This window comes from Aulostomus chinensis, chromosome 6 (assembly GCF_037954235.1).
Source record: "Aulostomus chinensis isolate RoL2024-O1b breed Wild chromosome 6, RoL_Achi_v1.0, whole genome shotgun sequence".
NCBI lineage: Eukaryota > Metazoa > Chordata > Actinopteri > Syngnathiformes > Aulostomidae > Aulostomus > Aulostomus chinensis.
In genome coordinates, this window is record NC_141325.1 from 14,351,563 (window position 1) to 14,377,351 (window position 25,789).

The 25,789-nt window shown below is 41.2% G+C and overlaps 1 protein-coding gene across 1 annotated transcript in view; it reads left to right on the top strand.

The window, feature by feature from the left end:
• Positions 1 to 25,789, top strand: part of LOC147260219 (transmembrane protein 132D) — a 249,500-nt gene that overhangs the window by 85,875 nt on the left and 137,836 nt on the right. Inside the window, 2 exon segments of the mRNA XM_086206686.1 lie at positions 11,500 to 11,918; positions 11,996 to 12,573. Coding sequence (XP_086062812.1) covers positions 11,500 to 11,918; positions 11,996 to 12,573 — 997 coding nt within the window.

Consider the following 25,789-nt stretch of genomic DNA (forward strand, 5'->3'; position numbering starts at 1 on the left):
CAACTTAGCCAGATAACTCTGCGGGTAAATAACTCTCAATCAGGTACAGTTGCCGGAAGTGCAACATTTGCCTAGTACTTATGCTAATGTGCTTTCTATCAATAGATAATAGTAAATAAATTCTATTCATTTATTTATCATTGCTCACTAGCAGATACGGGCTTATCAGTGTCTGCTGTGCAAACAAAAACTTCTACTGATCTTGCAAAACTGTCTCCTTCAACTACCCAGACTGTGGCACAACTCTTTTCATTAATGGCCACAGTCAGAATCAGAAGTCACAGTGGGCCAGACAGACATTTTAATAATGAAAGAGGTAAACATCATATTTCCAAAGCTGCAATTCAATAAACTGGTGTGTTATCACAACCGTTGGATATGTTCAAGAAAATGAACACTGATCGTTTGAAGAAGATGGGTTTGTGGTTTTGCCTGCATGTAATCTATCTGTGTGTTATCTTTGCCAATATCAATTTAGAATTTCCTGCATCCGTCGGAACTGCTAAACTTCCTTCCTTTCGCTCTGTCTACCAGTGGCGTGATGACCAACGGAAATCACTCTTCACAACATTTCCTTGCATCTGCTGCCACAATAAAATCTACTCACTCATGTCCCACATCCACAATTTCTATAGCCATCCTCTATTCCTCTGTCCTCTTGAATCTGAAATACAAGGAGAGTAATGGGTAGGCAAGGGCGCTGGGGAGTGCAGATGTTGAATGAGAAAGAAAAAGATGACATTTTCTTTATATATATATATTATTTCATTCTTTGGAGGAGACATATTCATGGGGCAGCAGAAGGTAGATTGACCACTTAGTCATTGGAAGGTTACTGGTTCAATCCCCAGCTCCCCAAGAGACTGTCCTTGAGCAGGATACTGAGCCGACAGCCAGTATAAATTTGTGAGTGAATGAGACAACACTCTAAAGTGCCTTGAGTAGCGCTAAAAGATGCTACATAAATGCAGCCCATTCACCATCTGCTGAGGCAGCTATTTTTATAGTCTTTACCAAGAGGAACAGTGTGTTCCAATTGGGCCAGTTTTCATGTGCCAAATACACGTTGTATCCTGTCCTCTGACATTCAATATGCCGTGCTGACCTGAATGGTGTGTTTTAAGGAAGTACATTTATGCACTGTGCAACTCCTCAAACAGCAAATTAACTCAATTAATATAGGAAAGCCAAATATTGTACATTAGGTACAAATATGGACTGGAAACCGATGCTCCACAATAACTATAAAACTTCAAAACAGTGAATATGTCATGTCATGTCTTATGTTAGATTTCCATGTTTAGATCATGTCTGCGTCTTATCCTAAGTGGAGCACTGGGTGAGTCTAGTTTATGTCACTGTTTTTGTCTGTCCTGCACTTCCTGTTTTATTGTGAAGGTTAACTCTCCTCGTTTCAGGTCACTTGCCCTTCCTGCCTCCCGTGATTCCCGCTCCTGTGATTGTCTGGCCCCTCCCTAATGTGCTCCACCTGTGCCCCATTACCTTGTGTGTATATATAGTCCTCGTCTCCCTTTGTCCCGTGCCAGTACGTCTTGTTCTCTTCGCTCACCTTGAGATAGTCTTGATCCTGTGCCTATTCTTGATCCTTGTAGTTTTTGCCCTTAGTATTGTTTTTGTTTCTCAACTTGTTCCTTTTTAGTGCCATCTAGTTTTGAGTTTTTTGTCCTGTGATTGTTGCCAAGTGCCTGAGTACCTTAGTTAATACAGCCTTTTTGTTCTCATTTTGGAGTCTGCTTTTGGATTTTGCACCCGTATTTTTGGACCTGACAGAATATAACTAGGCAGTAAGAAGAAATCCCATGATTTTGATTGTAAAACTGCAAAATCCTGGTCCCCCTTGAGTGTTATTCATTTGGAAAGACAAGAGGGCGCCATGCCGTGGAGTTCTTGTAGCTTGAAGCTGAAACGAGCAGGAGGCCAGTGTAAGTGGCTCTGAATTGAGTTACTGTGCTCTCTTCGTTTACTGTTTGTCAAGAGCCTGGTGGTTGCGTTCTGAACGAACTGAAATAGAAGAATTACAGATGCACAAAAAAAGAAAAGCAAAGTGTGAGTTACAGTGATCCAAGCAGGAAGCAATAGGAGCAGCCATATTGTTTTTACACAATACTGTAATGACCTGATTGGAGATATTTCTGAGGTGCAGAAAACAAGATTGAACCAACCTCTTCATACGATGATCAAAATTCAGATTCTGATCAAACATGGCACCAAGAGTTTGAGCAGATATTTTTTTTAATTTCATATTACTGGCTATATATCTAGGCTGCACGGTGGTGCAGTGGTGCACTGTCACCTCACAGCAAGAAGGTTCTGGGTTGGAGCCGCTCGGGCACGGGATCTTTCTGTGTGAGTCTCCATGTTCTCCCTGTTCCTGTGTGGGTTCTCTCTGGTACTCCAGCTTCCTCCCACAGTCCAAAGACATCAAGAGGGGACGAGGCTGATTGATACTCTAAATTGACCGTAGGTGTGACTGTGACTGTGAGTGTGAATGGTTGTCTGTCTCTATGTTGGCCCTGCGATGGACTGGTGACCTGTCCAGGGTGAACCCCGCCTCTCACCTGAAGGCTGCTGTGATAGGCTCCAGCCCCCCCACGACCCTTAATAGGAAGAAGCGGAAGAAAATGGATGGATGGCTATATATCTGAAGTATTAACTCACGCTAAAGGCCGAAGGTCAATATTCACTTGATCGATGTGTGGAACTTTCAAACTTTTATGAAACTCTTAGAAAAGCTACTAAGACATAAAATTGTTGGAAACCATCTTTTAGCCATAAATAACAATACAAGGTGATTATTAGATAGTAATGTTTGCCCTGAAAAGATTTCTCTCTACAACATGAGAACCACCTGTAAGCACCTGTTGAATCAGTCTAGTAAGGTACTGGGATCAACACTGTCAAAACGATGGTGGCATTTTGTTAGTGACTTCCAGGGAAGCATTTTCAGTACTATGCAGCTAAACTGAAATGGGTCAAGACTATAATTAACTTTCACTATTTCAAGCAGTTGTTTAGCAACAGCTTTTTCAATTTATTTCTGAGACAACGGGTAATTTAGAGATTGGACTGTAATTATGAGGGAGTGTTGGATCAAGGGCAGGTTTATTTTAAAAAAAAAAAGGGGAGGGGGGGTGAGGCTCTGTCCAGGCTTGACATAGTCTGGGAACAAATGAGGACAGATACTCATTTAGAATAGAGAGGAGAAAAGGGGCACTGTCTTTTAATACCTCTTTGAAAAATCCGAGGGGTAGAAGGTCAAGGCCACGAGAGGGTAAGTGCATGTATAACACAATATCAAGCAGATTATTCAGAGAAATAGAAGTAAATTCTCTTCAACTCTGTGGTGGAAGTGTCTGAAGATGATATAAGGCAGAGGGATTATGGATTCTTTGATATCCTTAACCTTTGCAGCAAAATATGAGAAAAAACAAAAGAAAAGGTCTCGTTTACTAATACCATTGTACTGATCCATGGTATGAAACAGAACTCCAAAGGTATGCTTTTGAAACTAGAAGTTTGTAAGCCTCTCTTTCAATAATAAATGATAAGCAGATAACGAGGGAGGTGAACTCGTTGGTGTCTTTGTCCACCTTCCTTCTGCTCCCCTACATTCTCCTTTCTAGTTGGTGAATATCATCATTTACCTGAGGTGATGGTTTTAACTGGCACCTTGACCTTGCCCTAATGGGAGCAATGTAATTTGAAACTAATGAACATAAAACATTCAACTGAAGCAGGTCATGTACGCCATGAATGTTTTTGAGCTTCTGCACTGAGCAGAAAAAAGCCAACGCACTGATATTGAACGCGAGGGAGGTGTGGAGATGGAAACTACTGGCCAAATTCACGGGGGATCAGGATGGCTGGAGGCTCTGTTGGACGTCCCCTCTGACCGTGACTTAGAAGTAATAGTAGTAAAGTTGTATCAGCTGCAATTATAAACCTACAACCGCTATGTTTTCTCATAACAGCTGAAATAAAAGCAGTTGCATCACGAGAGGCTGCTAGGTTTCCAGGGACAATAAATTACAACAGAAAACAAATAAAAAAAAAACTGATCATCTGAAACATGATGGTATTCCCTTGAAAAAAATGCCAGCAATCAAATCTTATTGCAAAAAAATTAAAAAAAAAAAAAAATTTAAATGCCACGATATGAGCACCATACTCATGTCTCCCTTGTAATGAATACAAACAGTTGTGGGTTGCAAATGGAAAAAGAAAGCGATATCCAATCACAAGAAATTGCATGAGAAGATATATTCTCGCTGTATGGAATTGTTGGTGCTTGTATTTATGTCCTATCTGAATGCTCTTCTTGGGAGGACAATCTCAAAGTCATCTCAGATTGCAGAGTCATCTCATTTAGTGTCTCATGTTCGGAGCTGAGATCGTCACAGACATCATTTATTTGAAATGATGAGTGGCGACATGCCTCCCCCATTAAATTATACTTATGGAAAGGTGTAGCGATGACAAAGGGAAAAAGAAACTGGAGGGACAGATGGTACGGATAATCAGTAAGGGAAAGGTAATATAGCGAGGTAGAAAGAAAGAAACTGAGAAAAAGAGGAAGAGAGATAAATAGAAAAAGGGGATATTGGGTTGCAGCAAGTCAGGCAGGGGTGTTAGTGGCAGAGGAGAGAAATGGTAGTCAGACCATATCTGGGGAAATGTGACTCCACTGACCCAGTGACAAGGCCATCAATCAACAAGTGGTCTATGCTTGCGCGTGTGTGTGTGCGTGTGTGTGTGTGTGAGACATCGGACAAGGCATCGGATGAATTGTGTAAACATCTCACACACAAGGACAAAGTCAGGGGTTTACAATTAAACTGCTAGAAAGATTTGTCAGGTTAGAAGGAATTCTAATTAGTAGCAGTAGTCGGTGATTAAAGAGGTCTATATTTGATATGTGAGTTTTAAGGCAAAGTAAAACAAGAGGAAGCCAGAAATGCTTGAAGAATTAATCCAAGAGAGGGAATCGGTGGTCACAAAGCTTAACAGCATGCCAGCAACAACACAAACACAAAAATACCTCAACATCACAACTAAAAAAATTACCAAACGAAAGGATGCTTGCATTGTTTATAAGGTGATATGACATCATTAGATCAATTCCAAAATGGAGAGAATTTTTCCTCAACAGAAGACAGAAACAAAACAATCTAAATGATCTGCTACTGAATATATAGGTCCGGTGTTCATATTTGCAAATTCAGATTTAGAGTTTATAAAGTAAAACATAGGTAACCTGTTTAGAATGGGCTCGTATATTAGAATGTAACAGTGCCGCATTCAGCTACAATGTATTTCATTATATACTGTAAGGTGTTCTGCTTAATTTCTCCTGCTTCTCCTGCTCCTCCTTTAGGAAAAGTGGGCAAGCTCACAGTGTTCATTGTTGTCGTACTTTGGACACACAAAGAGCAGATTGACAAGAACTCTTATAATGCTACAGGCCTTAGCGGTTTATGCCGAAGACAACAAAAAGAAAGTTTCATAAGGTGACTATAACCTGATCCAAAAATAATTTGTAGCAGCTTTATTTTCTTTATTTTTATTTGTTTTATTTTTTTTTGAAGAGCACTCCAGTAATTTAGTGATTTACTTCTTCAGAGCTGGAGAACTCACAAGAGACAGCTTAAGAAAGAATGGTCACAAATGAAGGAGCTAAGTCTGAGAAATCCTTGCTTGTTCTTCCTTCATTGCATGAGTGAATCACCAGAAAACATCCTGGGTCTTACATTTCCCACAATGCAACCTACAACAACATACTTAAGTTGGACTGTTTATACACAAATAAGCCCGATAAATATAACTTCCCTTGAATAACATTGTCTGGGACTAAATTCAAACAGAAGACAACTTTTGTCACACTTTCAGAGGCTGGGTTGTCCTCATATTTAGTTACAGCTCCCACCTTATCATTGTTATCTTTTTCAACTTAAGCACCAGTAAAGAGGGATATTGGAAGATCAGAGGTGCAGAGGCAAGGAGGGGAAGAGGTAATCCATGGAGAGAAAGGAGTGAAGGGCAGAAAAAAACCCAGACGTGGAGGGGCCACAAAAATAAACTCCGCTCATGATAAATGTTGCTGCTCAGAAATAGAAACTCCATCCTTCTCTCAACCTCTTCATCCTCTATCACCCTGTTATCTCTCCTCCTCGCCGGTCCTTCCTTTCCTGCTTTCATATCTCACACATCTCTCTGGATACAACTTTTCTGTATCTCTCTCTCTCTCTCTCTCTCTCTCTCTCTCACTCTCTCTCTTTCACTCCCTTGTGATCAATGGAGTTCACTCTTTTAAAAAAAAAAGTCTTCCATGAGTGATTTCTCCTTGCCGTTCTGTGGTGAGATCTCAGGGTATTTGAAACTGTTAATGGCTAGATAATTAAATAATTCTCGGTTGCTCTTCTGGAAAAACACTGGCCGGACATGCTGGAGAGAAGCTTGCCAGTGGCTGCTGCTGTGGGCAAGCGGCAACATTAATGTCAGCTTACAAAACGCGAAGCAAACAGATGGAGGGCAGCAGTGAGTACAGCAGGGAGAAGTTTGCGATCATTTTGACACAATGGTTTGGGTGTATATATGTGGATATGTTTGTATTAAAGAACCCATTTGGTCTCCACACACACACATACACACACCCAAGGCTGATATGATAAAAAGCCGTAATTCATGTGCTTATCTAATGACACGTAAAAATCCGAGCCACTCTTCAGCCAACACAATATTAAGCAGCACTGATACCGTTATCACGTCGAGTATCTCTCCTCCTCACTCCTAACCATCTGGTTTCGTTTCTCAATGTCTTTCTTCCTTTTTCTTTCTCCCTGTAGAACAAGCTCCACTGTGTTTTGATTATCTTGTGTGTGTGTGTGTGTGTGTGTCTTTATGTGTGTGTGTCCACTTGGAATTAGAGCAGAATGTGCTTTTTTATTCTTTTAAATGAGGGTGGGAGGGTTGCAGATGGGTCTGGTTGTGTAGCTCTACATCTGGCTTTCATTTTTCCCGTCCTCTCTCTCTCTCTCTCACACACACACACACACACACACACACACACACACACACACACCTCAGAACTTTTGAGTCTGTCATCTCAGACCCCCCAGACTTCAAACCTAGCACCGCACTTCCATGAGACATGATCAATGTACATGCCATGCTTGACACTTTTCGATTAAATGTTGAGTTAATGGAGACACATCCAGACACAGATTTCAGACATTATTGGACTGATGCGTTAGCTGTTGTCTGAGCTTGCCTTTGCAACGTCACAAAACTTTCTGATGTCTAAAACGACAGATGTCTATAACAACAGATTGGGAACCGGCTGATCAGTCCCACACCCATCACAGAACAGGCAATGACATGACACAGGCAGAGATGGGAATGGTACACACATTCAGTACTCAAGGAAAGGTACAGACCCTTTAATGTAATACCAAGTACAGTATGGAGCCTTTTTTTTACTTTTTGCTCTGAAAAATGCAATATAAAGGTGGTTTACGCATGCATGATGCACTCCTGAACCTCTCAATCAGCGTTTTACTAGTTGAGAACAAAGTCAAACAAATTGACTGGTCTTAAGTCTGGGTTGTGTCCTTGAATTTGGCTGGACTCTCTCTCTCTCTCTCTCTCTCTCTCTCTCTCTCTCTCTCTCTCTCTCTCACACACACACACACACACACACACAAACGCACAGATGCATTGAGCAGCAGGACTCAGTGGGGAAGGACTCCTGTTATGGTTGGTGGTTGTCAAGGTGATGCCAGGGAACTACGGTCTGGACTATGCCAGTTTTAACGATAGCCAACGGTATGCAAGTGTAAGTGTGCCAGACTTTGATCACCTAACCCCGACTTGTAGCATAGTCTGATATGTCTCCTCTGTCATAATGTGATATTATTCAACTCAGAACAAAACAGTTATGATTATATATATTTCTCCATTTTTTCAGGTATTTCATAGAATATTTATGATTCCATTTGAGGGTCAACCTTTGCCTGCATGAGAAAGCAGAAATCCTGCAAGCTTGCTTGCTTGTGTGTGTGTGTGTGTGTGTGTGTGTGTGTGTGTGTGTGTGTGTGTGTGTGTGTGTGTGTGTGTGTGTCAGCTGCTCTAGGTCCCTGTCTGGGATTGGGACATATGCTTCATAAGACTCCTGTGGACACACACACACACAAACACAAACACACTCACACACACAAGCCTCTCCACCTCAAGCACTCTCATAATAATGAGAAAAGAATAAGTAATACAAATCTGAAGCTTACTGGAGCTAATGTGCTGATGTGTTTGGACCACATGAGCTAGCTGTCAGTCACCGGTGGAGGATTATAAATTGCAGTTGACAAGCACCGGCGTCATTTCAATCAAGCTTCTTTTTACTCTCAACCTCTCTGGAAGATAAGCCCAAAACAAGACGTCTTGACCTCAGTGATGCTGCTAAATGAATATGCATGATGCATGACATAATTTGGACGTAATTTTTAGGTTTGGATATGTAGAGCAGATGTGATGGATTCTACCTGGAATATAAGATCTGTGTTATCAAATATGTGTATGTATTTGGTTGCAACCAGTCAAGTGTGTGTGTGTGTGTGTGTGTGTGTGTGTGTGTGTGTGTGTGTGTGTGTGTGCACGCAGCTTAACTTTTCTGTATTTATCAAGACATTTGCATGAGCACTCTGTCTCCACCTGCTTTTCTCCGAACTACTGAAGCCTCCTCCTCCTCCTCCTCTCACTCCACTGATCACAGCAACTGAGAGTATATGTGAGCCTTTGATTTTTCTTATTCAACTTTTATTTTTGATTCCTACGGACATCTGTATTATCACCTCATGCATACATATTTTAATACCAAGTAACACTTTCTGAGTAATATAGCTTCAAAGTTTATCTACTATGTAATGCAATTAAGATAACAGTGATCATGCTGAGCTGTGCCAAGTTGATCTCCTTTTCGTGCAGAATGTATCAGGATGACTGTCCTGACACAACCCAGGAGCTGACTGGATAATAAGCTGTTATAATAAATAAGACACAGAATCAAGTGCAAACTCATCAACACCGGTTCTTAGGGAAGGGGCTTCTCATCATCATATTCTTATTTTCTTCTTCTTTTTAATCATTTCCTTCCTTCATGTTTTGACTTTGTGGCTCTGTTGAGTAGGTTTTCACCTTGAATCACATACTCCACCACCTGTATGTGTGTGTGTGTGAGAGAGAGAGAGAGAGAGAGAGAGAGAGAGAGAATTAAGCACTTCAAGACGTCATAAAGGTGGTAAGTTGCTATCTCCATTTTGAGTTTACCACCGATAGAGTTGTTCCTCCAAGTATTTTATAGTTTTCGTGTCATCAGTGCCTCAACTTTCATTCAGGTGCTGTAGTGAAAGTTTAGTTGGTGCAAGCGCTCACATATATCTCTTCAAAACTTTTAAGAGACAAAGATCTGACTGGAGACAAGTAAGGCCATTTGTAGAGGAGCGTATGCAGTCATGCTGTGTCTTATAAAAATGCTCGAAAGTCACAGTGTGTGTATGTATTCACACTTTGTCCCCCTCCTCTCGCTTACCTATCCCTCTCTGTCACACATTTTGGTTTCTCATCCTCCCTCCCTCTCATTCTCCCTAATATCATTCCTTCTCTTTCCTTCTGTTTTTGCATCGTCCTCTCTGTTTCTTCTCCTCCGCCTGTCTCTCTCATTTTTAATGTATCCCTACGTGCCCACTCACCATGACCAAACCAGCCTGCTTATTCATGTTGCGCTGAGGTATCACTTTATTTTTGTGCTATTATATTTTTGTGAAGTTTCCTTGGTATGACTTGCCCCAGACAACGCTACGCTGTCCCACCCTCATTATATTTTCACACTCCGCTACCCTAGGACATGGGGAGGGACACACATACGCACAAGCCCACTGCTGTATGTGTGTTTGCCTTGAGTGTGAGCGTAAAGTGGAAAGAATTTCTTTCTTTGGTTTTCTATAGAAATACACACAATGGTAAAGTTTTCCTTGGTGCACACAAAACATTTCCTTCCACTGGTCTTTTACATCAAAGAAAAGAGCAGTCATATGAAAGAGGTAACGGCTCCCATCAATGAGAACAACTTAACCGTTTTATAGTAGAATATCCACTTCCTGGTTTAACCTCGACCGCGGAGGTGATTTGGAGGGGCTGTATGTCTATAAGTGGGAGAACTCAAAATTATGAGAATGGAATATGTTTAAATATAATAAGAAGATAGAGATTCATTTGAGGGAAAATCAGTTCAGTTTTGGAATTGATTCAGCCCCGATTCTAGATGTGATGACATCATACGGCGTTTGCGGAAGTATATACCCCAGCTAGTTGTGTTCAAACAGGAGTTCAGAGTTGTTGGTGCCTTCCACTGCATGCCGATTGTCTATTTCCTGTTCTGCTGACATCATTTTATCAGATGTTTCCTGAAAGCAACTTGTAGACTATGACTGCTGCAAGTGTTGGGGTATAAATGGTGAAAAATCGTTGGCATTGGCAAGGAAAGCGTTAATATACTCGTAAATACTTTTCGACAATAAATGACAAGCACAGATAAGATAGTCAAAAAAGAAAGGGAAGAACAAACAAGACAACACAAAAGCACCATGGGGGGTTGATACAAGTGTGGTAGAAAATAGTTGTCCTGATCCAAGATGAGTCCAGTTTATGAGGAAAAACAACATACGGGCAGAAAAAAGAAGGTTTAGATTGTAATGCCTTTGTTTGTTCCAAATTTGTGTTGTATGGGGGTGGGGATCAAAAATCTCTCCCTTCACAGACAACTGTAACCCGCTGTTCGCTTTTGAAATACCTTATCAAAACCCCAGTAATCCTTCGCTCCAAAGTCCCAGTCTTTCTGAAATCTATCGTAAACACACCAGGAAATGGCGTCAAAACTGAATGGAAACACATTGCAATACATAGCAGTTTTTGATATGTGCTAGTGTAATGCCTTTCCAGTGGGGATAACAAAAAAAAAAGAAAAAAAAAGTGATGTATTAATGTAGATCCCTGTGCGATGCTGAGTCTGTCACTCTGTACACAAGTCAGAGCTAATATGTTTACCTCATTTCTCCTTGTGGCGTGACTTTAAAGAAACGCCAACAGTGGTGTATGTTGTGTCAGCTGGTTGTAAGGCATGTGTGAATTTATGTGAAAATGCTGTTTGTATGTGTTCATACTGTGTGTGTGTGTGTATAGTAAAAAAGCATTTCTCAGGTCAATGAGGCTCTGATTTTCACACCATTGACTTTCATAGGTGAATTCCTACATTGAAGTTTTATTTTTAAATGACGCAGTAGAGCAACTTGCTCTATTTAAAAAAAAATACTTCCAGTACAACTAATCCTTTCATTCTTTCTCTCCACCATTCTATCACTTTTTTCTCCCCACCCTCTGTATTTTTTTTTTCCTACTTTCTTCTCTTCACCCAAATCTTTCTTCCCTCAGTATCTGACAGCGTGACAGGAGCAGCGGGCAGTGGACCAGGAGGAGGACCAGACTTGTCCCAGGCTCGTTTTTCCACAGCCCTCCCCACCTACCTCCCAGTCCAATGCCAGCTAAGTGGGGCTGACTCTGCCTTCTTCTTGCGGGAAGCCAATCAGGACGTTATGCGAAATGGCAGCCTATCGTCTCGAACGGAGCCCTTCTTTCTCCACCAGTTAGAACCGGGCGTCGATGCCCCACATTCCCTGCCAAGTGTCAATTGCAGTTATGGAAACCAGAGTGTTGAGCAGCCCATCCCAGTAGAGCTGCTTCAAGGGCCGCCACCGCATCTGCTGCTGCTGACCAATCATGTAACTCTGAACTGGAAGGTCAAAGGTCATGTGGTTGTGCCCAAAGTGGGATCAACACGCCCTTGGATACAGGTACTGGCAATTTTCTACACTGATTCATCAAAATTTTGTGTTGAGCCAGAAATCATTGGTATTAATTTTGTTTTCAGGTGCTGTTTTACCTGGCAGGGCGGCGTTGGGATGAAGCTGACCCGCCTCCTTCAGGTCTCCTCCCATGTGTCAGAGCCTTAGCAATCCGTGACACTAATGAAGCGGCGCCGTCAGCTGGCTGCCGACTTATGGGACCGTCTGGCATTTGTGTTGTCCGCCTGGAAATTCCTTTAGGTTGGTTTACACCTCCACAAGTTAAAAAAAGGCCTCCTGAAGTGACTTTGCCATCTCTGGATGTATATTACTCTATTATACCAATGGAAGGTTCCGGTCAAGAGTGTCCTTCCATTGTGAACGAACTGTGGAAAACTCCCAGTGCAAGCTTCGGGCCTCTTGGGGGTCTGGGCATGGGCCTTGGGGGACAGTGGAGCCCGCTTGTGGAGGGAGGTCTTCAAGACATGCAAAAAGTTGGTTCAGTGGTGATGACCGTGGGCCCCGTTTCACCCAAAGGAGAGAGACTGAGACTGGATGAAAATGTGGAAGTCCTGGTGCCTCCCAGTCCAGTTCGGCTTGGCAAGACGGTGGCGTTTGGCGTCTACATGAAAACAGATTCAAACACGGAGCAGTTTACGCTGAGGTAAGAACACTGTTACTTTCATACAATGTGTTTGTCTTCCGTTTTATTTAGCGGTCTGCTGTTTGTGTCATCTCACCTTCTTCAGTTTTTCTCTGATTCCATTTCCGATCATCTCTGCTTATTCTTTAACTCCTCATCCGCTCGCTCTCATCTCTCAACACCGCCGCCTCCCCAAGTTGATGGCTGTCACCTTTGTGTACTCAGCCTCTTTCAGGAGCCAGCAATGCAAATAACAACCTCATGAATATTCATTACTGATCCAAGGAGAGAAGAAAACAGAAAATGAGAAGCAGAAGAGGGAAAGGGTGTCTGAGGAGGACTGAAGGTTGAGGATGCAAGAGAAATAAAAGAACAGGCATAAAAATAGAGTCGATCCTTGTTTCTCAGACGAAAAGGTGCAATACCAAAATGGTTCTCAGGTGTGCTTTTAGGGGTGACCTACATGGTTTTCCTCATTATCAGTAATATGTTTTCATGAGCCCATATCCCAAGAAACAAATTTCTTTTTGGTTCGCTGGCTGAAAATAATTCTACAAGGCGAAGCATGCATATCTGCATCCCATATCTGCCTCATCATTTCACGGACTTTAGGGATTTGATGCTGACAAATGACAGATGCATGAATTTATCATTCTATCCAAAGGCTATCCCAGCACACAATGCTATAAGTTGTTGTGGCGTTATCATAGCAATGTATTCCTGCTATACCATCTTTGGAAATTTTCGAGTGCAACTTTAGGAAACTTTACTTAATGTTCCCCGATGAAAACTTAAATAGCTGGACTTCAGCAGACTTCCCTCAAAACTTAAATCATAATCAGTGAGGTCCCCCGTGAAGTGTAATGAATTGAGATTGCTCAGTAGATGAAATGCCATCACTGCCTGCATGTACTGTCCATCAGGGCCAGTTCAGATCAATGATTCACAATGCAACGAAAGTTTGGACCGTAAACTAATGAGTTGCCAGGTGTCTGAGCAGTTGTCGGGTTCTTCGAAAGACCCACATTTTTGGTAAGTGACGTTTAAAGTTGTTTCTAATCCGCATTTTTGAAAACCAAATTGAATGCAACGATCTTCGGCCCAGCTCAGGCACTTTTGATCTCAGACACAAATACGATGAGTGATCGGGGCTCCGCTATCATGAAGGAACCTCCATCGGTAACTTTTTGTTTGTCATGTCAGCTACAAATTCCAGCCTCCTGCAGAGCTCTAAAAACACACTGGGACTGAAGCTTCAAAAGATATAAAACAGAAACACGCCCTCTGTCCTCCATGCTGCCCTCTACTGCTGGTTTCATCCGCTGTGCGGTGCACTGACGGTGCTTGTGTCGCTGAATGTCACACCAACAAAAACCAAAAGGAAACAGATAGAACTCGCTGCTTTACTTGCAATAGCAATGTGTCAATGTACTTTTGTTAGGTTTATCTGGGTATAAAAAACCTATATGTATACAGATAGATGTTGTGGGAAATTGTTGTGGTGACAGCCTCACCAGTTCCTTCAGATGATGAAAATGACTTCGGAAATAGAGGAGTGAAATTGGTACGTGCTGGACTTCAAGAGCTTAAAAAAAGTGGCACATGGTGAACAGCATTAAATACAATGTCAAGGTAAACTAAAACCCTCTTGACCCAGTGTGTCATGTCAGAGTTAGGGTGTAACAGTTTAGAAACATCTACTCGAATTTGTGCCACCATTTTGGAAATGTGCGTAACTTAATCCAGTTTAGTCCTAAATAACTGACCTCAGTTATCAGTTCATATTAATACACATAATTTTTTTTTTTTTTTTTGCTTTGTCACACAATTGAGCAATTATTTTGAATTTGATGAAGGATAATAAAGCAATGTTATTAACATGGCAGCAGTTGGGTTATAAATCATGGACTACCAGGTTTTCTGATTTACACTGAAGCTATACAACAAGTAATGAAACAAATTAGCAAACCCTCACTTTGCCCAGCTACCTGCTGATCACCATACACACCGAGACAAACTACCCTGCTGAACACACGCACGCACGCACGCACATGCACACACACAGACCTTTTCACAGGACATGTAAATATTGTGTATGCTGTTTAGCTTTCTTTACATGTGAGTACATAAGCATAAATCATACTGTACACACAGGAAAAGGGAGCTGCCGTCTTTGGTTCCTATTGATGGTTTTGCAACAGATTAGATTGTGATTGAAATAACCTAGCTTGCCAAAAACAAACAAACAACTGAGGCAGAGGACGCCACACAAAAGCAAAACAAGACAGAAAAAAACTGGCATGAAGTCACCATCGGTTCCCTCCTTTAATATCTCTTTGTTATGCTTGCCAAGTTGGCAATGTGATCATTGATTGTCAGCAGGGTAACTCAAAACCTAATGGCCTGATTTTGATGAAATCTGGTAGAAACAAAGGTAATTTTCTAGGGAACCAGTGATTGAGCTTTGGAGGTGATCTACATTTTAGAACCTGGATCCCAGAGAATGTTTGAGGTGCATTGGCAGGGTATACCTACAAAAAGAAAGCAATTATTGCATAGAAAGAAGTCTTTCTGGTTGATTGTGAAGTAAGCGTGTGGTTTTGTGATGAATAAATGTTGTGCAGCACATTATATATTCTGAGTACTACGTACATATTCTGGATCCATGAAGCCTTATTGCCAGAGGTAGGCGCCATCTGAGTACGCTCTGTTGTTGTTTTGGCTCGTTCTGAATTCATCTCACCCATCACACAATTATTACATCTGGAAACAGCCCCTGAGTAACAGCGGTGGAAGCCCCTTCATCTTTCTTTGTTGTGCAGCACCCCTGCTGTGTGGATGTGCGCATTTTTTGTAGAATTGCAATCCTTTTTTGTTACTGCTGCTGCTTTTGCTGTATTTGTAATTTTTTCCCTTGTTTTCACATTATCTGTGTGTGTGTGTGTGTGTGTCTGTGTGTGAGAAAGAGAGAGAGTCAGTCTGTAGAACTTGCCCTATGCCCTAGCATACAGTCCCATTGTTAATCTCTTGTGTTGGAAGCACAGTCATACATGTAATAAGGCTTAAGTGGATCTCACACCTTTCGCTCTCTTTCTCTCTCACACTCTTGCTCACTCTCTCTCTCTCTTCTTATTCTCTCATTTATTGTGTGTGTGTGTGTGTGTGTGTGTGTGTGTGTGTGTGTGTGTAATAAGTCTTAAGTGTGCTCCATCACATTGAGGTGATGTGATTATGATAAACTGCTGAGGAGATGGAGGCACACGGCAATATGATGGGCGAGAGAAATAGAACGTAAGAGCAGGAATATAAAAGAAAAAGAGGCCATAATGGGGCAGATGGATAGAAGCTAAAGGAGCGGAAGGGGGAACATGCACCTTCACTTGCATGTCTCTCTGCCTCCTCACTGCCCTCTCAATGGGAGCAGTACAAGAACATCTGTACACGTTTATGTCAATTTGTGACAAGACTTGCCACCAGACAACTTGCTGAAACTATGATTGTGGATGGCTGATTAATTTACTCTTCCAAGTCCTCCACCTGTTTATTTTGTGTTCCTATTTTGATTGTATTATTTTTGTCATCCTTCCATTTTGCCAACCACATTTATAATTCAAACCCCACCAGCTTTCTTAATGTACTTTTGAATATTGTATGTCTTTGCAAAGTTATCACCTCCTCTCTCTGGATTTCATTCTATGAAACAAGATAAACAAAAAATCCTTTGTAATGTTCTGTGTAACATGTTGAATTGGAATGTCAAAACCAGGCATATTCCTAATTTTAGAAAATACGTTAAAACAAAAAGATGACCTGTAGTTTTTGTTACATTTGGCAAAAATGCAACTGTATTTTCAAGGGGAAGATCGCCCATAATATGTGGAAGTAGTAGGGGAAAACAAGATATTGTTAAGGAAATTGAGAGAAATGACACATTCAGGGCAAAAATTTGAATTTATCTCCTGAAATGTAATAACAATAACTGATCAGTCTGCTGCTCCTAAACCTTCATGCTAATCTGACGTCTCACAGACTGTAGCTCAACGAAAATGTAACAAAAAGACTAATAAACATGTTAATGGCTGGGAAAAAAAAAACCCAACACAGGCGCAGCCAAAGAGCAAACTTAAATCGACTCTCCCACTCTTTGTGCCTGAGCCAAGATACACTTTGAAAGGAATGAACATGAAAAGGAGCAACCATTAGGTTAATTAAAAGTAAAAGTAAAAAAAAAAAGTTTTTTTTGTGCTTATTCAAATCAAATGATGACTTTAACTTGATTCTTTGGGGGGGAGTGGGTGGGTATAGGCCATTTATCCAGGTTGTTAAATCATCCTTTTACAGTTGAATTATATTTGCTGAAGATTTCTGCCTTTTTATTCAGTATTCAGCGTGTAATTTACTCTAAAGACACATAAGGCCCATTCCCTCTTTGCTAAGCTCCTTATTTGGCTCTGAAGATGCATTTTACTGATTGGAACATGCTTCAAGGGGATACAGCTTGATTGAATTTGGGGTCATGGGCAGGAGGATTGAAGGACTAAGACCTTGTGGGCATAAAAATCTAATAAAAACAGATGTCAGGGTGTAGACAGCTGACAAGTGACCACTGTTGATTGTTGTTGACGCAGAAGGACAGTCGGTATCAAATTCAATATTTTTTATCATTTCAAGCAAACCGGCTGTTGCTTCTTCCTATCATATTTATTCAACACTGCAGGAGAAAGGCCATTTTAATTGAACTTATCTCATATTAAAAAAAAAAAAGATATTGAGCTTTTACACCAATAATGTTACTCCTTACTTTTTAATGATCCAAATAATCAATTGATGAGTGCTTGTTTCAGATGTCGTGTTGTCAGCCGAAGCATCAGACTTGTTATCGCCTGCGTTCCTGCAACACAGCAGGAGACCATCAAGGGAAGCTACAAAGTTAGACTTAAAATTAGAGACCTGTCAGCCGAACTCTGACGGAGGAAAACAAACGCCATGGAAAGTTGTAGAAAGGAGGGCAAAGATATGTTACTTCTAGGTGTTGCAACACAGTAGCAGAATGTTGTTGTTTTTTTCTATCCATAAATAAATAAATAAAAAAACAACTTGTTTTTGACTGGTCTCCCCACTCAGATATGACATGCTTTGATCCAAATTGAGCGCAGCTCTGATTCTCTCTCTAGACTTTTTTCTGCGGGAGAATTCTCAACGTAAACTTCCACATCAATCCTCTGATATGATTTCCCATACATCCTTTGGACCTTCTTGCAAAATACTTTTGAAAATAAATGGTTTTACAGCTTTCCAAAATTATGATTGAGGTCCGGTTAGCTTTAGCAAACAAAAACAACAAAGTAATTGGGTTCAAATAATGACTTCTGTTGAGGTTCGGAGTCAGAGGGACAGAATGCTGTCAGTGGTGGTGCTGATGGAGTTAGTGGGCTGATTGTCGGAAGGTTAGGAGACAAGCTAGCACACACACACACACACACACACACACACTGCAAGGCTTATTAAGCAAGAGAAGCTAAGGTCATGTCCTTTAATTAGCACCTCGATGCTATTTCAGAATGAGTCTGATGAAAATCCACAGTGAAAGAAGGAACCTTTTTTGGACTGAGGCCATCCATGACGGTAAGAGGATGACTATTGATTATAAAACAAAGTTATGACTCACCGACAGGAAATGGACAGCACACAGAAGTTTTGTGTTTACTTCACATTTACCGTCCCACCCAACTCCTTACATGTACATTTTGCTGTATCAGAACTGGTGTGTCCATTACTAAGGCCCTTCGAATTAATAATGGGCAAAACAGTATTTACAATGTCTTGAATTACTAGGATCAGTTCATTTGAAATATTTGTTAAGAAAATGTGTTAAACTAAATCATGGAGTGCTTTACCGCAGCTTCTAGAAGTATCAGCGCTTTGACAAACACTCTGGACTTTGTTTAAAAAATCCTGACATTTTAGAAGTTTTCTCTCTGGATGTTAGAGGTGGGAAGTCTTTTTAACAGGTCGACAGTTCAGCATTGCTCTTGGACTTGCTGAGCCTGACTCGGGCAGTTAAAGCTGCTGACTATTGCACAGGGCTTACGCTCAGTGTGTGGTAGTTTCAGTGAACGAATCACTGAACATGCAACGTTCTCTTGTAGCAAGAGGAACTGAGGCAGTCTTATTCGGGGTCAGTGTGTACCTACCTAGCGTAGTCATCACTCAGTCTCCTCAGCTGCTGTGATTCATTCACTGCAAAAAAAAAACAAAAACATTGTCCAACCACAGAAGGTCTGCATGCTTGCTTGCTCACTCACAATTTATAGAGCTAATCTGACCTGAGTTCCGTACGGGTCGTTTCACTAAGTGATTCAGTTCAGTTTGTGAATAAAACAACACAAGCTAGAGGATCTTTCACTTAAATGTTAATAACTATTGTGTATGCTGCTTGCATTTACAACTTCTCCAGACAGTCTCAGTGTTTACACACTGAATGTGGGACTTCCCTGTTTTTGCCACAGTTTCTTAAATCAAAACTGCAGAGGACTGTTCCTTGAAAGTAAAACAAAATACACAAATTAATTAGCGTGCCTCAGCTCACTAATCGGCACACCAGCACTTCATAAGGTGGAGAAGGCAAAGCTTGATGATGAAATATTGTTCAGTGCGGCTCCAGTTCAGCCAACTGTATTTAATGCATTGTTTAAATCAATGGAAACCCTTGCCACCAATGCTTTGAACCTGTGTTTAGTTGAATATTTAAGTCTTCAACATCGGGAATGTTGGCTGGCTGGAGGTCAAAGTGATTAGTACCTCCCTCATTAAAAAGCTATACTCTTGAACTGTGTGTTACAGTTGTTTGGTTAGTTAATTAGAATGATGAGCACTGACGGGGGCCACGTGAATGTGCTTGTTAGAGATATAGATCAGCATACAGAGACTTTGGTGCTTCTGCTATTATGATCATTTCTCTATTTTCTGTTTGTATGTCATTGATAACATGACAGTTATTTGGTGTGTGTGAATGTGTTTGACCTGGATTTGATGTTCCATTATTCTTTCTCTGACTCTGTGTGTGTGTGTGTGTGTGTGTGTGTGTGTGTGTGTGTGTGTGTGTGTGTGTGTGTGTGTGAAGATGTAGAGATTAGTGGATATTTCTGAGGATCAGGGGGGAGATGTACTTCTAAGAGCTAGCTTGTCCTTTCTGGTCACTACACCACACACACACTAACACACAGACGCACACATGAATGCACACACGCGTGGACACACACAGAAACACACACAGAAACACACACACACACACACACCTACCTTGCCCTCCGTGTCTCTCATACAGGCCCATGTGCAGCCCAAGATGCCTTTATTCCTTGAAGCTCTGCCATCGATTTCACCTCAAACGACCTTACACCAGCAAGAAAAAAGAACAAACTTTTCTTTGTGAGTGTGTGCGTGTGTGTGTTTTGTTTTCAATATTTGTGTGTTCTGGAGTAGATTGCTTATGTCTGATTTGCTTCATTCAATTAGGGTCAGTGGACATTCATTGTTTGCCTCCATGAGTGTGATGCATATTCATATCTGAATACAGGGGTCTCTCTGCATGTTGAGTGTGTCTGCGTCAGCGTCCTCATCCATCTCCTACTACCTGTGGAGCATCTTTTTCAATTCATAAATGAATTTTTACATTGACAAAGCAGAAAACCTAAATGAGAATTAGATAGACTTCCTTCTTCTGGAATGAAACCAATAAATAGGTTCAATGTCGCACTTGCAAAATATTTGAAAGACCTCCATTCACAACAGTGTTGGGTGAGCTGTTTTTGCTCTTGAGTATATATTTTCTCCCTCTGTCTTAAAATGAAAAATAGTATTTTTCTTTGGAAGCTTACACTTTTCAGATTACATGAGCTTTGCTTGTTAACCGAAGTGCACCCAGCTAAATCTGCTCCTTTAGAATCCCCCCCCCCCCAAATAATTAGGGCCTGAGCCAGAAGGTACTTCAGGCGAAGACCCTATTATGTTTTTTTGACTGTTCTTTGCCGAGTGATTGGCAGTAATCCAAAAAACAATGAGATGGTGATGGTTATCAATAACATTAACATTGGGTATGTATGTATGTATGAGTGGTATCAGAAACAGCTGTGTGAACTACGCTGAGAAAATGTTGAATACTTCAAGAACAAGACAGAAAAATAAGAGAGAAGGGTAGATTTCCCTCTTACAAGTAGTGTAATTCCACAGGCAAGCTCATTAGCTGGTTAGAACTATGATATCCACAATGCCTTAGCTTTACGGTCCAAAATCTTAATCTGTAAAGTCATAAAAAAGAGCCTTACAGTGAATAACAAGCTGCTGCGTCCACAGATATCGCCATCATGATCATGAGGAGGATGGACTGATACACAGGCTGTGTTAAAATTAAATTTTAGGCCCATAGAAACACCACAGATCAATTACAGTTTTTCATTGTTCAGCAACATCATACAGTGGGTGGCAGTTACTTGGGAAAGTCAAAGTTGAAATAGAAAAATTCTGCTTGTTGCACTGGCAGATAATTTTACTGAACAGAAGCAAAAAAAACCCCCCAAAAAAACATCTTAATAGGCTGGTACTTCCGCTGCTCCCTCTCGCTGGGATTTCCTCATTTCATTTATTATATTCACTAGAGGAAATCTTCTGCAGATATCTTTTTGTCCGTTCTCTATTTCAGTCTCTGCTTCATTAGAAGCAGCACTCAAAATAATCTTCCTGCGCCATTCATTTGAACTCAACACAGCATGTGCTTGCACTTGCGTACGGATCTGGAGCCCAGTGTGCTCTCACTGCTCCATTCTCATCAAACGCTTCCTACCTGTTCCTTTCAAATCCATCTGTAGCTGCGATAAGAAAAGCCTTTTTTTTTGTATTGAAACAAATTATGAACGTGTACAATGAACGGAGCATGCACATTCTCCATAATAACTTGGTTATATTTTAGGGCAGTGCATATAATGCAATGAAATGGCCAAAAACGAATTATTATAGAAATTAATGTGCGAGGGAGTTATATACTGTGCACTTTGGAGAACAGTGGTTCAAAACCTGGGGGTTGGGACCTGCTCAGACTTGCAAGATCATTTCTGGGTGTCGCCATATATTAAAAAAACAAAATACTATTTTTGGACTGGGAACCGCCTGTATGAGTGATGGAATTTGTCTTGGCATTGATTTCATGGAGTGTGTGGGAGTCGGCTCTGTTATAAACTGAAAGAACTGTAAAGCAGGCTATACTGATGTATTTTTACATGTTTACAAGCAGTTACCTCATGAGAATTCACTTTCCTTCTTTTTGCCTGTTGTCCTTTTAGGCTTTAAATTCACAGGTTGATTGGTGGGGTAGGTAATGCCAGCTTGATTATTCTTGGAGGGTCATGACTCAAAAAGACTCTAATGCAGAGAAAAGAGTACTTGTAGTAGAAATAGATATTACTTCTGGGTAATGATACAACATAATAACCAGGTCCCTGCTACACAGACTGGCTTTGTAGCATTCATGGTTAGTAATACTAGCTTTGAAGCTAATGACTCGAGGGATGCACTACTGGTTGTCTTGCTGTGAATTAACAGCTTGGACAAAACAATCCCTGAACGAATTTCCTAAATTATTTTTTGTCATGTTCTCTATACATGTAACTGGGTGTTTACCAATTTGCACAATGAAAAAAAAGACAGAATTTCCTCAAAAAGGGAAGCTCCCGCACACTATTTTAAACTTGCAATATAACATTTATTTTTTGATGTTTCAGGGTCAGGCCTTCATCAGGCAAATGACACGTTACAAGTTGAAGAAAGTGTGTGGGAACTTCGTTTTGAGATTTTTTTTTTTTATGAGGACTTGTTTTTCTCCTTGGTGCCTGATGCACTTGATGTTTGAAGTATTCCTCTACGGTTAAAAAAAAGTTCCAATAGACAGTTATCAAGCAAGGAAATTCAAATACTTCTCTTGATCAACAGTGAAGCAGGCTTCATTTCCAGAAAGTGCTGAGATATTTTTGTGATGCCTGCTGTTAGGAGGAGCAGAGTTACAGTTGAAACATAGTGAGGCCATTGAGTGAGGCCATCGTGACTGAGCTAAGGTCAGATGAGCAGAGCCTTCAAACACTGTAGATAAAGAAGTTGTCATCCAAATTCCAAAAGAAAAATTGATGAAAAAGAGCAGAAAGACTTCTGTTCTGCAAGGACAAACTACCAGCAATGAATAGACTCATCCTGCTCAAACGTGTCCCAACCCAGTTTGTAGCTCAATAAAGGGGAGCAATTGAACTCTGTAAATCCAAATAAGACACTACATCTGATATTGGGCTTCATGAACGAGCTTGATTTAACTTGACAATTTAATGCATCGCTACTTGCCATACAAAGCAGCAAGACTTTCTACCTGCACAATATGAAATGCCCAATTTATTTTCATTCGGCGCTTCAATATTTAGCTGACTTTTATTGTGTTCTAATGCATGTTAGAATGATCCATTCTTATTCGTTTAAGGCTGATACAGTATGATGACAGTTTTCTGTGGGCAATTGTCAACACTGTAATCTTTGAATAGGAAGTGCAGGGATGGATTAGAAACAGAATTAGAGTCGACGAGAGTTCAAGAGGTCACTTATAATCTCATGTCTTCACTGATGGTAGTATTAGGGATTATTGTAATCCAAATGTATACACACAAATCGTAGTCACACAGCTGTAAATGTGTTTAATAGTCACAGCAGATGCGTGTAGACAGATATGTAGAGCTCGTGATAAAAGTATTTTAGCAATCCTGTGTGACCAGCATGTAGAAATACAGACCCGTTAACCTGCGAGCAACATATCTCCAATATTAGCTGACACACACATTATGTGGTAGACATGTGAAATTGCTTTGCTTCACCATTCGATGGCCTAACACTTAATGCCAAAAGCCAGTTGGACTAATTCCTGCTGAGTCTGGAAAGTCAGACTTGAGACCACCTTCAGTGGCACAGTGATTTAGTGGATACTGCTTTTTTGCAAAATGCCCTGAAAAATGTTTTCAGCAACAGCCTGTGACTATGTCCACATGACAGCATGTTTCACCTTGTGAGTCAGACAGTGTGTGTGTGTGCGTGTGTGCGTGCGTGCGTGCGTGTGTGATCATGGTGAATTGGCTAAATCTACTGTTAGCGGGAACTACAGCAGAAGCAGTTTTGTGTAGCCGAGATCAAAACGATGCTTTCAAGTGTTGGTCTGAGGAAGGTCACAGGAGGTAATGAATAGTGAATGGGCTAAAGCTGATGTCACTGTGTAAGCCATTCTCATTCATTGTTTGCACTTAAAGCTACAAAAAGTAATACACTAGAGTCCATTTTTAACCCATGCAATCATGAGTTAGGAACAAGATGTCAATAGTCTGAAAAACATTGTTTTCCCCTGAGACTAAAAATGAATGTCGGTGATTTAGCTTGAAGTTCTCTCAGCAGGGTTTGTGTTGGTGTAATCACACTCCCACACACTAGACTCAAACTCATGACCCTGGCATTCGAAGCAGAAGCACTAGCAAGGAGGCCAAACCCCCGTGTGCTTGTGTCCAACTCTTTCTGAAGCTGTTGGGGAACACTGAACCTGATGTTGCACATGTGTACTAATTGTTTGTTTTTTGTTGTCACAGTTCATTTGCATATTATTTCAAAAGATTTGCAAATGTTTGATGCAAATAGAGACAGCCTTGTAGTCACAAATGATAACGGCTAATGATAACTTCTTAGGATGGGATGTCAACATATTAACATCCATCCATTAAGAGTCACGGGGGGGCTGGAACCTATCCCAGTGGCTTTCGGGCGAGAGGCAGGGTTCACCCTGGACAGGTCACCAGTCCATCCCAGGGCCAACACATAGAGACAGACAACCATTCACACTCACAGTCACACCTACAGTCAATTTAGAGTATCAATCAGCCTCGTCCCCTCTTGATGTCTTTGGACTGTGGGAGGAAGCTGGAGTACCAGAGAGAACCCACACAGGAACAGGGAGAACATGGAGACTCCACACAGACAGATCGCATGCCCGAGCCTGGGCTCGAACCTACAGCCTTCTTGCTATGAGGCGACAGTGCTCACCACTCCGCCGCCCAGCATATTAACAGTTTAATCTCACTGCATGATGAAATAAATGTTTTAGATATTAGACTTGGTACAACAACACATCAATTAAATGAAATGTGCTCCCAAATAATCTACCGCATTACACTGGGAATTTGTACTGGCATCACAGTCCTCAGAAATTAGCAAAGCTAGACTGTCAGTCTCTAGCAACATAACTGGACTTGTTTAGAGCAAACACACACACACACACACACACACACACACACACACACACACACACACACACACACACACACACACACACACTCTGTCTTTAACCCACACAGTCACTCTGTCTCTGTTTATTCCCTTAATCCTCACTGCATTATCATTCTGTCTAGAGCGCTCTTCCTTTACTTTCCCTCCTCCTTACCCTTCAAATTCCCCATCACCACCTCCTTTTCTCCTCTCTCCCTCTCCAGTTTCTCTCTCTCTCTGTCTCTCTTTCTCTCTTTCCATCTCAAATCAGTTGTGAATATTCATGAGGGTGTTATTTGCATTGCTGGCTCCTGAAAGAGGCTGAGTACACAAAGGTGACAGCCATCAACCTCGGGATAGTGGCGCTGCTTGTGTGTTTTGGGGCTCATCGTGTGTGTGTGTGTGTGTGTGTGTGTGTGCGTGCGTGTGTGCGAGTGGAAAATAGATATAAACACAGAGGTAAATGAATAAACAGTGAGTGGTTGAGGGATGAGAGGGAGGGGGATGGAGATTATTTTGTGTCATTTGAAATATGATTGACATTATACCTGACTTGTAATTAGTATGTCCCCGAGTTGTTTGAAATTTGAAACAACTGTTTGCTTTTAGAACTCGTTCCTCTTTGCACATTCACAGTTGTCCCCCTCCCCTCCCCATTTCTGTTTCTCCTCTTGGTCTCTTTGCCTCTCTTTTTCTCTGTCTGGGTCTCAGTCTGGGTCTGCCATTGCTACTTTGAGGATGTCTGATATGCAAAGGCACGGCCAGTTATTGTGCAGCGTTTATTGTACTTGAAGCTCCTTGTTGTACAGATGAGGCCCCATTCGAAGCGGGGTTCCTCAGTTCCTTCTACGCCAGGAATGCACTGCACACCCTCATTCACTAGTTTGCTTGAAATAGCTTCAACCAA